Genomic DNA, 13,531 nt, shown 5'->3' with positions numbered 1-13,531 from the left:
TATATTGCTTAGGCTGATCGCAAAGTGAACTAATTATCTAAAACAGTTTTCACATGTGACAGTGTGCCAGACAGTTGGCAAAATAGTGTAAATAATAGCCATACATGTGTATAGTTTTGCTAGGAGTGTGTTAATCATTTGGAAATTGAGTGTAAAGCAGTGAGTTGTGTTTACAGTTCCGCAAAAAGAGTGCTGTACAGTGGAATGTACCTACAGTTTTGCTAAGTGGGTGTTACAAAATTGCAAACTGAGTGCAAAGCAGTGTTTGTGCTTTTAGTTTTGCAAACTCAGTTAGTGGTTTTGCTATAAGTATTAATAGTTTTAGAAGTTGTGCTATAAGAATCAGGGTTAGGGTTTAAGAATTCAGAAAAAACTGTAAAAAGACGTTTTTCCTTGCCACTGTTGCCAATTGCTTGCTCATGGTGGAATTGTTGGGTCTCTATAAATAATATTATAGAGTACGGTCTAGACCTGCTCTATAGGAAATGTACAATGAGATAACTTCTGTTATGAACTGGCGCTATATAAATAAAATTGAATTGAATTGGATATCTGTATCATTAATAAGGTCTCAACCAGGAGAAGCTCTCTGCATCATGACCACACACAACAAAGGCCTTCATGTTCAAGAATAAAATGACTTTATAAAGTGAAGATATTTTTGTATTTGTATTTGTAGAAATGTGATTGTTGAGCATCTTGTTAGTGGAAACTCAATCTCTAACTGTGTCAGAGCTCACCTCATCACGGGTCACACTTACAGACTGAATAATCACACAAACTCACATCACTGCTTTCTTGTGAAAAGATGCCCGCTGCAAGGTGACACTCGCACAGTCTCATATCAAAGCATTTACTCTGCTAAAGGCTGCACATTTTTAAGACATTACAGATCACAGCAAAACCACAGCAGGTGAAGGTCCCATCCATCGCCACTGTGAGATGCATTTGAACCTACTAAGCCTTGCAAACATTAATCCAATAACTATCATTGGCCAGGTAAGATTTAAATTGCTATTATTGATACAATCATTTAATCAACTTCTACTGAGTGTATATTATAGTCAAGCAAACATCATGCCAATGTGCACTTTTTTGAGCTACTGTAGCAGGTTTGCAATAACTTTAGTTATGAATTGGCGCTATATAATTAAAATGGAATTGAATTGAATTAGCATCACTGCACAAGTTCATTTAATTTATCCTTATTTAGATCATTTGTAGCAGTTTATAAAATACCAAACGAAATGCACATTTTCAAAGGCATTCTTAGGAAAACTCTGGGAATTACAATTAAAATATATTCAAAAATGTTTTCCAATACTACGACTGAAGTTACTACAGTACAGCACAATGTCATATAATTTTTAAGGTTCAGGTTAACAAAAGATAGAAATATTTTTCCTCGTTAAATAAGAATAAGATTTTAATTTGAAATTTACTGGCTTTGATATATTTTTTAGAGATTTGCTGGAGCATGAGATCAAATCACATGGATGAACAAATAACTTTGTGTTGAATTGCAAACTTCTCATAACATGAACACAAAAAACACAAATTTATGAACAGTGAGCAGGAGTCTCTTAAAGTTTTATAATAGGACTCGTAAAAACCATAGTTACTTCTGGTTTCGTCACAACTCTTGATCGAGGTATATAAAACTGTAGGTCACAATAGTCTGTGTCATGCTACATTACCAGTTATGCATCTCTCACTCATGAAACTTGGCTAACCAGGGGTTAAGTAGACTGCAAAAAACAAAAAACAACCACAAATTGTATGACAATATAACCACAGCTTCTGATTTTGCCTGTGGTAACTGGACATGATATGTGTATATATGCATGATAAGACACTCTGAAGGGTCCTGATGTGGAAAATATCGTGATCAGAAGACAACCTCAACCATATTGTTAGTAAAATATCAGGACACTGTGTTGTGTTTTATCACTTACATATCTACGGCTCAACATAATACAGACTCTATGGAGTGATGTGTCAACAGCTACTCCAATGAATGCATAAGCGTTCAGTTAAAATGTCTGCTGGATATGTGTGTAATAACACACTACTGTATGAGGTATCCTGATATAGCATAAAAACAGTTGATGAAAGCAAAGAACATGAAATACTACACTGTCTTATACTGTATAGACAAATACAGACTGATGCATATTTTGTAGACTTCTAAACAACTGCTAAAACAGTATCTAGATGATCTAAAGTGTTATCAAAGATAATAATGTCCTTTCTCCTTGGAGCTATTAACTTGCAACTATTTTCCTGAAAGCTTTTGTTTTGTCAGTCTGAGCAGCTGGATGAACAAAAGAACACTCCGCCTCTTTACGTTGAGACCACTCTTACTGGAGCACAGTTCAGTTACAAACATTGCAGTGGTGCAGTCATACTGTATGCACAATGATGGACTTTACCTTGATAACAGCTTTACTCTGTACCTTCAGTAAGTACACCTACCAATTTCTGCTCAATCCAATAATCGCTAGCTTTCCTCTAGAACAGTAATCTGCCAGAGCTGAAATTTGCAGACTATTCATTGATAACATCATTTACATGCATTGTTTGGTTCCTGTTGAATTACAAGTTCAGGGAATACATTTCACGTTGTTTGTTTCAGGTTGGATCTCCGTCTCAGTTTCTGAGTTTCACACTGTGGAGGTCCAGTCTGGTGAATAAGTCACACTGATGTGTTCCAACTTTACCAAGTTTACCTCTCACATCCTCTGGTTCAGACTGGCCAACAGACCCAACGTCAGCTGCATCTCCTCTATGCCCAGCTCTCATGCCAATGCTTCATTCTGTGATGGATATCAAAATGGCAAATTTAATATGACATCCAACACCACTACCCTCTTTCTCAAGATCAAACAAGTGGATTTAACTGACTCTGGACTGTATTTCTGTGGATTTAACTCAGATGGAAACTCAGTCATTGTCAGTGCGACATATCTAAAGGTTCAAGGTAAGATTGTTTAAAGTCTTGACTGTATTTTGATTGGAAAGAAACACATATGTGCCCTTTTCAGTCACTGTTGAAATAAGGACTGATCTCAACCCACAGGAGGTAGAATACTTTACAAAAGTTGAATTTCATTTGGAATAACAAAGCTATCAAAATTTCTTTAAAAGGCAGCGATGAGCCACATGATGACGTCGACAGCAAGTGTGAAAGCAACATTCTCCTAAAGATTTCATTCATTGTGCAAAATTCACTTTGGTCCATTTAAATTTTACCCAGGTCTCAAGTCTCTAAAGGGAAAACGGAGTCTAACTTAATGATCTTTCTCGTAGAAACGTTTGTTGGAATAACAAAGCTAGCAAGTGTGATCCTGGGTGCTCTGATTATTTTCTTCGTTATAATCGCCATCTGTCCTCTTGTCAAAATCAGGAAACTTCATACAGGTATTTACATGTTTGTATTTAAGTTACAAATACAAACGTTTGCAAATGCAGAACTTCCTGTTTGCCAAAAAGCATTAGCAGCAATATTTTTTGAACAATTAACTGACCAGATACTGTTTCTGTCATTTAGCTCATAAAGAGGGACAGAATCCACCACACAGTGAGGTAACCTGAGATCAAGATTGATCAAAGTCTATTTTTATACGTTGTCTGGTTCAAGTCATTTGTCATTTAATGATTTTATGTTTTCTCACAAACTCAGCCATAGACTGGCCAACAGACCCAACATCAGCTGCATCTCCTCTATGTCCAGCTCTCATGCCAATGTTTCATTCTGTGATGGATATCAAAATGGCAAATTTAATATGACATCCAACACCACTACCCTCTTTCTCAAGATCAAACAAGTGGATTTAACTGACTCTGGACTGTATTTCTGTGGATTTTACTCAGCTGGAAACTCAGTCATTGTCAGTGCGACATATCTAAAGGTTCAAGGTAAGATTGTTTAAAGTCTTGACTGTATTTTGACTGGAAAGAAACACATATGTGCCCTTTTCAGTCACTGTTGAAATAAGGACTGATCTCAACCCACAGGAGGTAGAAAACTTTACAAAAGTTTAATTTAATTTGGAATAACAAAGCTATCAAAATTTCATTAAAAGGCAGCGATGAGCCACATGATGACGTGGACAGCAAGTGTGAAAGTAAGATTCTCCTAAAGATTTCTTTCATTGTGCAAAATTCACTTTGGTCCATTTAAATTTTACCCAGGTTTCAAGTCTCTAAAGGAAAAACGGAGTCTAACTTAATGATCTTTCTCGTAGAAACGTTTGATGGAATAACAAATCTGACGAGTGTGATCCTGGGTGCTCTGATTATTTTCTTCGTTATAATCGTCATCGGTCTGCTTGTCAAAATCAGTAAGCTTCATACAGGTACTTACATGTTTGTATTAAAGTTACAAATACAAACGATTGCAAATGCAGAACTTCCTGTTTGTCAAAAAGCATTAGCAGCAATATTTTTTGAACAATTAACTGACCAGATACTGTTTCTGTCATTTAGCTCATAAAGAGAGACAGAATCCACCACACAGTGAGGTAACCTGAGATTAAGATTGATCAAAGTCTATTTTTATACGTTGTCTGGTTCAAGTCATTTGTCATTTAATGATTTTATGTTTTCTCACAAACTCAGCCATGTGAGATGAGTGACTATATATAGTTTTATTTGCAGAACCTGGTCTCTGATACCCTGAACTATGCAGCGCTGAGTTTCCACCCAAAAGCAAAAAGCAGCAGAAGGCCTGCATCAGAGAAGCAGCTGGAGCCAAATGTTGTGTATGCTGCCACCAGAAAGACTCAGGAAACATCTGGAACAGCAGCTCAGAGTGGAACTGATGCGTTATCATGTTGAACTGCTACTAAAGGAGGACTTACAATCATTGTCTTAAAAATTCTCATTTTGTAATAAAGATTCTGTATTCATGCAAATTGTGCTATCTCTGCTACAATTTTAATTCTACTTTCCAGCCAAAGTCTCTTTCTTACTTGTGTTGGTGTTTTAGATCTTCATCTGACAGCAAAAGAGTATGTTTGGTGTTTGATGGAAGAGGAGACAGTAAGGACATTGATGACTGTTCAGAGTCTCTTATAGTGAGAGTTAGATGGAGGTCTGCAGCAGTGGAGGAGTGAGCGAGGTACACATCCCATTTTAACAGGAAGAGACAGTGTGGTCTGAGCACGTGGTGAAAATCATGAGGCCTGTTAACTCCAAGCTCTGTGAGAATAAAGTCTGAAATGAAGCAATGAATACTGGCTGACTTTTTTCTGTCAGGAAGACAAAATGATCAGCGTCTCTACATTTGTAGAAAAGCCTTTGAAAAGCGCACAGTCCATCAATATAGCAACTGGATATTTTAATTGTGATGTCAAAGTAAGTGTGTGTAATGACACGGTAAATCTCTGAAGGAAAAATACATTTTTAGTTCAGAATTTGCCCATTTTACCCCCATCTGCCTATTGTTGCCTATCTTCTCACTGTGGTGACAAACAGCACTGTCTGTATCAGTGAGGTATCTATATCTCCACACCATCTCCACATTTAAGAGTAAGCTTAAGACTTTCCTCTTTGATAAAGTTTATAGTCAGGGCTGGCTTGGGTGAGTCCTGAACCATCCCTTAGTTATGCTGCTATAGGCCTAGACTGCCGGGAGACTTCCCATGATGCACCTCTTTCCTCTCTTCTCTCTCTCTCCGTTTGTATGCATTTTTATCCCATTACTTCATGTTACTCGACATCTTCCCTCTCCCATAGTTTTCTGCTTTCACGTTTCTCTCCTCTCTCCTTCTGTCGCTTTCAGCAGGTATTTCTACCTCCAGAGCTGCAGAGTCTGGATCTGTGATTGTGGGCCACCTGCTGTCCCTGTTTCCTGCTCAACAACTGCTACTACAGTTGTTGTTATTGGCTCTGTTACTATTATTGTCATTATTATTCCTATTACTGTCATTCCTGTTATTATGAACTTATTAATATTAATATTACCACTACCATTACAGTATTACTATTTTAAAATTCTAGGAGGTATTTGCATTGTGCCCCCCCTCCTCTCCCCACCCCCTTCTCTCTCTCTCTCTCTCTCTCTCTCTCTCTCTCTCTCTCTCTCTCTCTGTCTCTCTCTCAAAACCTCTCTCTCTCTCTAAACCTCTCTCTCTCTCCCTTTCAAAAGCTCTTTCTCTTTCACTCTCTCTCTCTCTCTCTCTCTCTCTCTCTCTCTCTCTCTCTCTCTCTCTCTCTCTCTCTCTCTCTCAAAACCTAACACGGCAGCAGCAGATGGCCGCCCTCCATTGAGTCTGGTTCTGCCTGAAATTTCTGCCTGTTAAATGGAAGTTTTTCCTTGCCACTGTCGCCAAGTGGTTGCTCATGGTGGGATTTGTTGGGTCGCTGTAAAAATAATATCATAAAGAGTACGGTCTAGACCTGCTCTATAGGAAATGTGCAATGAGATAACTTCTGTTATGAATTGGCGCTATATAAATAAAATTGAATTAAATATCTGTATCATTAATAAGGTCTCAACCAGGAGAAGCTCTCTGCATCATAACCACACACAACAAAGGCTGTTCATGTTCAAGAATAAAATGACTTTATAAAGTGAAGATATTTTTGTATTTGTAGAAATGTGATTGTTGAACATCTTGTTAGTGGTAAATCTGTCTCAAACTGTGTCACTGCTTCCCTCATCACAGACTCAATACTCGCACAAACTCACATCACTGCTTTCTTGTGAAAAGATGCCCGCTGCAAGGTGACACTCGCACAGTCTCATATTGAAGCATTTGCTCTGCTAAAGGCTGCACATTTTTTAGACATTACAGATCACAGCAAAACCACAGCAGGTGAAGTTCCATCCATCTCCACTGTGAGATGCATTTGAACCTACTAAGCCTTGCAAACATTAATCCTATAACTATCATTGGCCAGGTAAGATTTAAACTGCTATTATTGATACAATCATTTAATCAACTTCTACTGAGTGTATATTATAGTCAAGCAAACATCATGCCAATGTGCACTTTTTTGAGCTACTGTAGCAGGTTTGCAATAACATTTGTTATGAATTGGCGCTATATAATTAAAATTGAATTGAACTGAATTAGCATCACTGCACAAGTTCATTTAATTTATCCTTATTTAGATCATTTGTAGCAGTTTATAAAATACCAAACGAAATGCAGATTTTCAAAGGCATTCTTAGGTAAACTGTGGGAATTACAATTCGAATATGATCAAAAATGTTTTCCAATACTATGACTGAAGTTACTACAGTACAGCACAATGTCATATCATTTTTAAGGTTCAGGTTAACAATAGATATAAATATTGTTCCTCGTTAAATAAGAATAAGATTTTAATTTGAAATTTACTGGCTTTGATATATTTTTAGAGATTTGCTGGAGCATGACATCAAATCACATGGATGAACAAATAACTGTGTGTTTAATTTTAGGACTCGTAAAAAAACATAGTTCCTTCTGGTTTCGTCACAACTCTTGATCGAGGTATATAAAACTGTAGGTCACAATAGACTGTGTCATGCTACGTTATCAGTTATGCATCTCTCACTCATAAAACTTGGCTAACCAGGGGTTAAGTAGACTGAAAAAAACAAAAAACAACCACAAATTGTATGACAATATAACCACAGCTTCTGACTTTGCCTGTGGTAACTAGACATGATATATATATATCTACGGCTCAACATAATACACACAGTCGGGTTAAACCTCTATGGAGTGATGTGTCAACAGCTACTCCAATGAATGCATAAGCGTTCAGTTAAAATGTCTGCTGGATATGTGTGTAATAACACACTACTGTATGAGGTATCCTGATATAGCATAAAAACAGCTGAAGAAAGCAAAGAACATCAAAGACTACACTGCCTTATACTGTATAGACTTCTATAGACTGATGCATATTTTGTAGACTTCTAAACAACTGCTAAAACAGTATCTAGATGATCTAAAGTGTTCTCAAAGATAATAATATCCATTCTCCTTGGAGCTATTAACTTGCAACTATTTTCCTGAAAGCTTTTATATTGTCAGTCTGAGCAGCTGGATGAACGAAAAAACTCTCCGCCTCTTTACGTTGAGACCACTCTTACTGGAGCACAGTTCAGTTACAAACATTGCAGTGGTGCAGTCATACTGTACGCACAATGATGAACTTTACCTTGATAACAGCTTTACTCTGTACCTTCAGTAAGTACACCTACCGATTTCTGCTCAATACTTTAATCACTAGCTTTCCTTCAGTACAGTAATCTGCCAGAGCTGAAATTTGTAGACTATTCATTGATAACATCATTTACATGCATTGTTTGGTTCCTGTGGAATTACAAGTTTAGGGAATATATTTCACGTTGTTTGTTTCAGGTTGGATCTCCGTCTCAGTTTCTGAGTTTCACACTGTGGAGGTCCAGTCTGGTGAAGAAGTCACACTGATGTGTTCCAACTTTACCAGTTCACCTTCTCACATCCTCTGGTTCAGACTGTCCAACAGACCCAACGTCAGCTGCATCTCCTCTATGGTCAGCTCTGATGCCAATGCTTCATTCTGTGATGGATATCAAAATGGCAAATTTAATATGACATCCAACACCACTACCCTCTTTCTCAAGATCAAACAAGTGGATTTATCTGACTCTGGACTGTATTTCTGTGGATTTAACTCAGATGGAAACTCAGTCATTGTCAGTGCGACATATCTAAAGGTTCAAGGTAAGATTGTTTAAAGTCTTGACTGTATTTTGATTGGAAAGAAACACATATTTGCCCTTTTCAGTTACTGTCAAAATAAGGACTTATCTCAACCCACAGGAGGTAGAATACTTTACAAAAGTTGAATTTCATTTGGAATAACAAAGCTATCAAAATTTCATTAAAAGGCAGCGATGAGCCACATGATGACGTGGACAGCAAATGTGAAAGCAACATTCTCCTAAAGATTTCATTCATTGTGCAAAATTCAGTTTGGTCCATTTAAATTTTACCCAGGTCTCAAGTCTCTAAAGGGAAAACGGAGTCTAACTTAATGATCTTTCTCGTAGAAACGTTTGATGGAATAACAAATCTGACGAGTGTGATCCTGGGTGCTCTGATTATTTTCTTCATTATAGTCATCATCGGTCTGCTTGTCAAAATCAGGAAGCTTCATACAGGTACTTACATGTTTGTATTAAAGTTACAAATACAAACGTTTGCAAATGCAGAACTTCCTGTTTGTCAAAAAGCATTAACTGCAATATTTTTTGAACAATTAACTGACCAGATACTGTTTCTGTCATTTAGCTCCTAAAGAGGGACAGAATCCACCACACAGTGAGGTAACCTGAGATTAAGATTGATCAAAGTCTATTTTTATACGTTGTCTGGTTCAAGTCATTTGTCATTTAATGATTTTATGTTTTCTCACAAACTCAGCCATGTGAGATGAGTGACTATATATAGTTTTATTTGCAGAACCTGGTCTCTGATGCCCTGAACTATGCAGCGCTGAGTTTCCACCCAAAAGCAAAAAGCAGCAGAAGGCCTGCATCAGAGAAGCAGCTGGAGTCAAATGTTGTGTATGCTGCCACCAGATAGACTCAGGAAACATCTGGAACAGCAGCTCAGAGTGGAACTGATGCGTTATCATATTGAACTGCTACTAAAGGAGGACTTACCATCATTGTCGAAAAAATTCTCATTTTGTAATAAAGATTCTGTATTCATGCAAACTGTGCTATCTCTGCTACAATTTTAATTCTACTCTCCAGCCAAAGTCTCTTTCTTACTTGTTTTGTTTGTCTTCAATTTGTCTTAGATAGAGAGCAAGAGAATATCATTGGTGTTTAATGAATCAACAACAAGGCCTTCATGTTTCCAAAGATTGATACCAAGAAATCTTTGTTTTCCCAATGGGAAGATATAGAAGGTTGAATGTTATCGGTAAACAGTATGCTGTGACAAGAACAGACTTTTCAGTGACAGCTTCCGTGGAGTGTTTAAACTTTTGAAAGTAAACGTGACAAGTAGCGCAGTTTTTGATGGAAATCAGGGCGAGGAGCTGAGCCTGAGTCTGACATCACGCTAACTATTGATCATTCGGTTATCCCTCTGTCAGCAGATGGACTCAGGAAGAAAGCAAAACTGATGCTTTATCATAATAATCTGCCAGTGTGATTTTTGTTTATAAGTGATGGGTAGGAGGAATTAAGATCACCTATGTGAGGTTTAAAAAAAGGTAATATTGCAATAAATGCTATGTATTCATGCAAAATTGGAAACATTTGAGATAATTAGAGTACATTTTCTCTTTCGTTTGATGGAGGAGTTGAAATAAGGACATTGATGACTGAGGGTTTATAGTGAGTTAGATGGAGGTCTGCAGCAGTGGAGGAGAGAGTGAGTTTCACATCACTTGTTTGACAGGAAGAGAGAGCACAATGTGGGCAGAGCACAGCTGATGTGAGAATCATGAGGTGAGGCGAAATAAAATGTGAAATCAAGCAATGAACAATTGTGTACTGTCTTCTGTCAAGTTGACACAATAAGAACCATTTCAACAGAATCATCTGAAAAACAAAATGAATCAATGTGGAAACTGAATACGTTAACTGTAATATCATATCGTGTGTGTGTGTGTGAAGGTATGCTAAATGTCTGAATTAAAAATGAAACGTATTTAAAAAATTATTCATTGTTGCATTTGTAAAAACAAATACATATGACCCTTACCTGCACATAGTTGCACTGCAGTAACAAATAGCACTATTGATCTCAGTGAGATATCTGTATCTGTATCATGACTGAGATCTCAACTACAGGAAGCTCGGCCTTCAGCTCTCTGCATCATAACCACACACAACAAAGGTCTTCATGTTCCCACCGAACTGAAATTACTTCAGGAAGACATTTTTAATGTGAATTTACAATATATGCTATATTGTATTGGTAAAGATCAGTGAGCATGCATGTGGAGGTAAATCACAGGCAACACCTTAACACCTCAGACTCACACCACCAGTTCACCTCCACACGGTGCATCAGTGTCTTTCAAACTTGTGAAAAGATGCCTGAAGCAGTGTGACATTTGCTCAGCCTCATAGGACGGCTTCAGGCTGCACGCTTTTAAGACATGACAGACCACAGCAAAGCTACAACAGGAGCAGGTCACATCCGTCTCTGCTGTCATGTGTACTCAGTCTTTGCTGTGCAAGTTGTTTGCAGCAACATGATGGATCTTAATCAGAGATACACATTTCAAATAAAAATCTTGATTTACACACAGCTTTATTTTTCCTTGACTGCCCATCTGTAGATCTGGGTTTTGAACCTAAACAGTATGTCCTTGTCTGCAGCACTGAAAGTTGTTAGATGTCTTGGAGCTGCATTTCTGGAAAGCTCCAGAACATAAAGACAATTGGAATTCATGCATGCAAGGTAAGCTTGAAGATTTCGTGGTCTCAAGCCACTATAGGCAGAGTCTAATTTAATAACCGTTGTGTAGAGTCTGGAATAGCAAAGCTGATGAGTGTGATCCTGGGCGGTCTGTTTATTTTCCACATGGTGGTCGTCATTGCGGGCGACTTAGTGGTAGAGCGGGTCGTCCACCAATCGAAAGGGTGGCGGTTCGATCCCAGCTTCCGTCAGCCCACATGTCGAAGTGTACTTGGGCAAGACACTGAACCCCAAATTGTGCCTTCTGTGTGTGAATGGGGTGAATGTGATATGTAGTTAAAGCGCTTTGAGTAGTTGGAAAAAGACTAGAAAGGCGCTATATAAGTATAACAGGTACTTATTGAGAGCTACTGTGTCTATTTTGTATTTGCTTTATTGTTGTTCACAGCGTCTTTAAAGTTGTGTCTTTATGATGGAACGTTTTTGGACTTGTGCAATTTAATATCACGCTAAGTCTTTTCTTTTCTTTTTCTGTCACTCTTTTTTTTACCCAAAAACAAACAGCCATGTAGCACAGATTGTGCTAAATGTCGAGTATCCTGCCACCAGAGAGACTCAGGACACAACTGGAACTGCAACTCTGAGTGGAAATTAGCTTAATCTGTATTATCAGCAGCAAAATGTACTTAGAGTATCAACAATAAAAGTATTCATTGTCACCTAGAATTCCCAATGTGGTACAGCACTGTCTGTGTCAGTGAGGTACCTGTATCTGTATCATGAGTGAAGTCTTCAAGACAAAAAAGGCGCTCATGTTCCAGTTTTAATATATTTATAACATGTTCAGGAGCGTAAACGGCGAGAACATCGCGAAAAATGGATGTTAATTTTGATGCCCATGATTTGACATTATACATGCACGATCATGACCTTTGGACCTTTTGTTAAGGGTTCGGGTTACTTTTTACCGAACAAGAACACAATGACAAAAAGGAAATCTGGGAAGCTGGAATTTCACAACGTTCTTAAAAGGAAGAGAGCAGGTAACATATGGTGGTTAAGCAGCACTTCCAAAGTACTTGAATAGTGTAGCTCTTGATCAGGATTTTGATAGTATCTGGAATAACATTAAGAATATGACTGAGTGGAATTCACAATATGACGGGCCTCTTCGTGAGCTCATCCCCATCCCGAGATGTGAAATGGGCTTAACTTTGTGTTGTACTGTAAACTTCATAAGTCACCCCTTAAGGCTTTGATTTTGTGTGCTAATAACAAGATACAGAATATATTGAAAAATGCCCCGCCTCTTCAGACCCTCTGACATGACCTCAGTGTTGTAGTGCGTCATTTCAGTGGCACGATCATACGCACAATGAGGAACTTCTCTTTGACTACAGCTGTAATTCTCTGCAGCTTCAGTAAGTAGCCTACTGCCATGGAATTACTCCACAGCACTGACATTGCTTGCTATTAATAAAATCATATAAAGATGTTGATTACATGATCAATATTTCTGTTGTTTGTTTCAGGCTGGATCTCTGTCTCAGTTTCTGAGTCTCAGGCTGTGGAGGTCCAGTCTGGTGAAGAAGTCACGCTGCTGTGCTCCAACTTTTCAAGTTCTCCCACTCAGATAATCTGGTTCAGAGTGGTCAAGCGATCCAAGCCCCATTGTATCGCCTTTATGTTCAAGCCTCATAACCCTGCTATGTTCTGTGATGGATATCAAAATGGAACATTTGAAATGAGATCTAACATCTCTACTATCTTTCTCAAAATCAAGCAAGTGGATTTATCTGACTCTGGACTGTATTTCTGTGGATTTTACATAAACAAAAGCCCGGTTATTGTCGATGCAACATATTTAGACGTCCAAGGTAAGATTTTTGTAAAGTTTGCTCTGTCTTTTGATTGATGGCCTAATTGTCTGCTTGTCAAAATAAGGATTTTGATGGAATACTATCACCTTAATATTTAATTTAGGTAAACCTCGCGATGTAGAACTAAGTTTGAGATTTTAGATTTATCAGACAAATTTTAAATTCTTCCTGCCTCACATTAAAATTTCTGTCAGGCATTTTTGTCCATTTAAATATTAATCAGATCTCAAGCAACTAGAGGTAAAATGTACAGAATCTAACCGAACAATCTTTCTTGTAGAA

General features: G+C 37.9%; 1 protein-coding gene across 4 annotated transcripts; it reads left to right on the top strand.

Annotated features, from left to right (window-relative positions):
- Window positions 1–828: 828 nt before the first annotated feature.
- LOC122869830 lies at window positions 829–10,498 on the top strand. 4 transcript variants are annotated; one of them, XM_044183168.1, is made up of 6 exons: window positions 829–999; window positions 2,306–2,461; window positions 8,364–8,708; window positions 9,038–9,148; window positions 9,279–9,313; window positions 9,450–10,498. In XM_044183168.1, exons 2-6 carry the CDS (start codon window positions 2,419–2,421, stop codon window positions 9,570–9,572), a joined length of 657 nt encoding a protein of 218 aa, XP_044039103.1. In that variant the 5' UTR covers window positions 829–999; window positions 2,306–2,418; the 3' UTR covers window positions 9,573–10,498. The 4 variants fall into 4 exon arrangements, with proteins under 4 accessions (XP_044039103.1, XP_044039104.1, XP_044039105.1 ...); XM_044183169.1 differs by lacking the exons at window positions 8,364–8,708; window positions 9,038–9,148; window positions 9,279–9,313; window positions 9,450–10,498 and adding exons at window positions 2,636–2,980; window positions 3,310–3,420; window positions 3,551–3,585; window positions 4,660–5,515; XM_044183170.1 differs by lacking the exons at window positions 829–999; window positions 2,306–2,461; window positions 8,364–8,708; ... (1 more) ...; window positions 9,279–9,313; window positions 9,450–10,498 and adding exons at window positions 3,695–3,918; window positions 4,086–4,127; window positions 4,248–4,358; window positions 4,489–4,523; window positions 4,660–5,515.
- The last annotated feature ends 3,033 nt before the right edge of the window (window positions 10,499–13,531 follow it).

The sequence above is a fragment of the Siniperca chuatsi genome, linkage group LG22 (genome assembly GCF_020085105.1).
Source record: "Siniperca chuatsi isolate FFG_IHB_CAS linkage group LG22, ASM2008510v1, whole genome shotgun sequence".
NCBI classification, from domain to species: domain Eukaryota; kingdom Metazoa; phylum Chordata; class Actinopteri; order Centrarchiformes; family Sinipercidae; genus Siniperca; species Siniperca chuatsi.
Note: the sequence above shows the minus strand (reverse complement) of the source record. Positions and strands in the feature narration are given on the sequence as shown.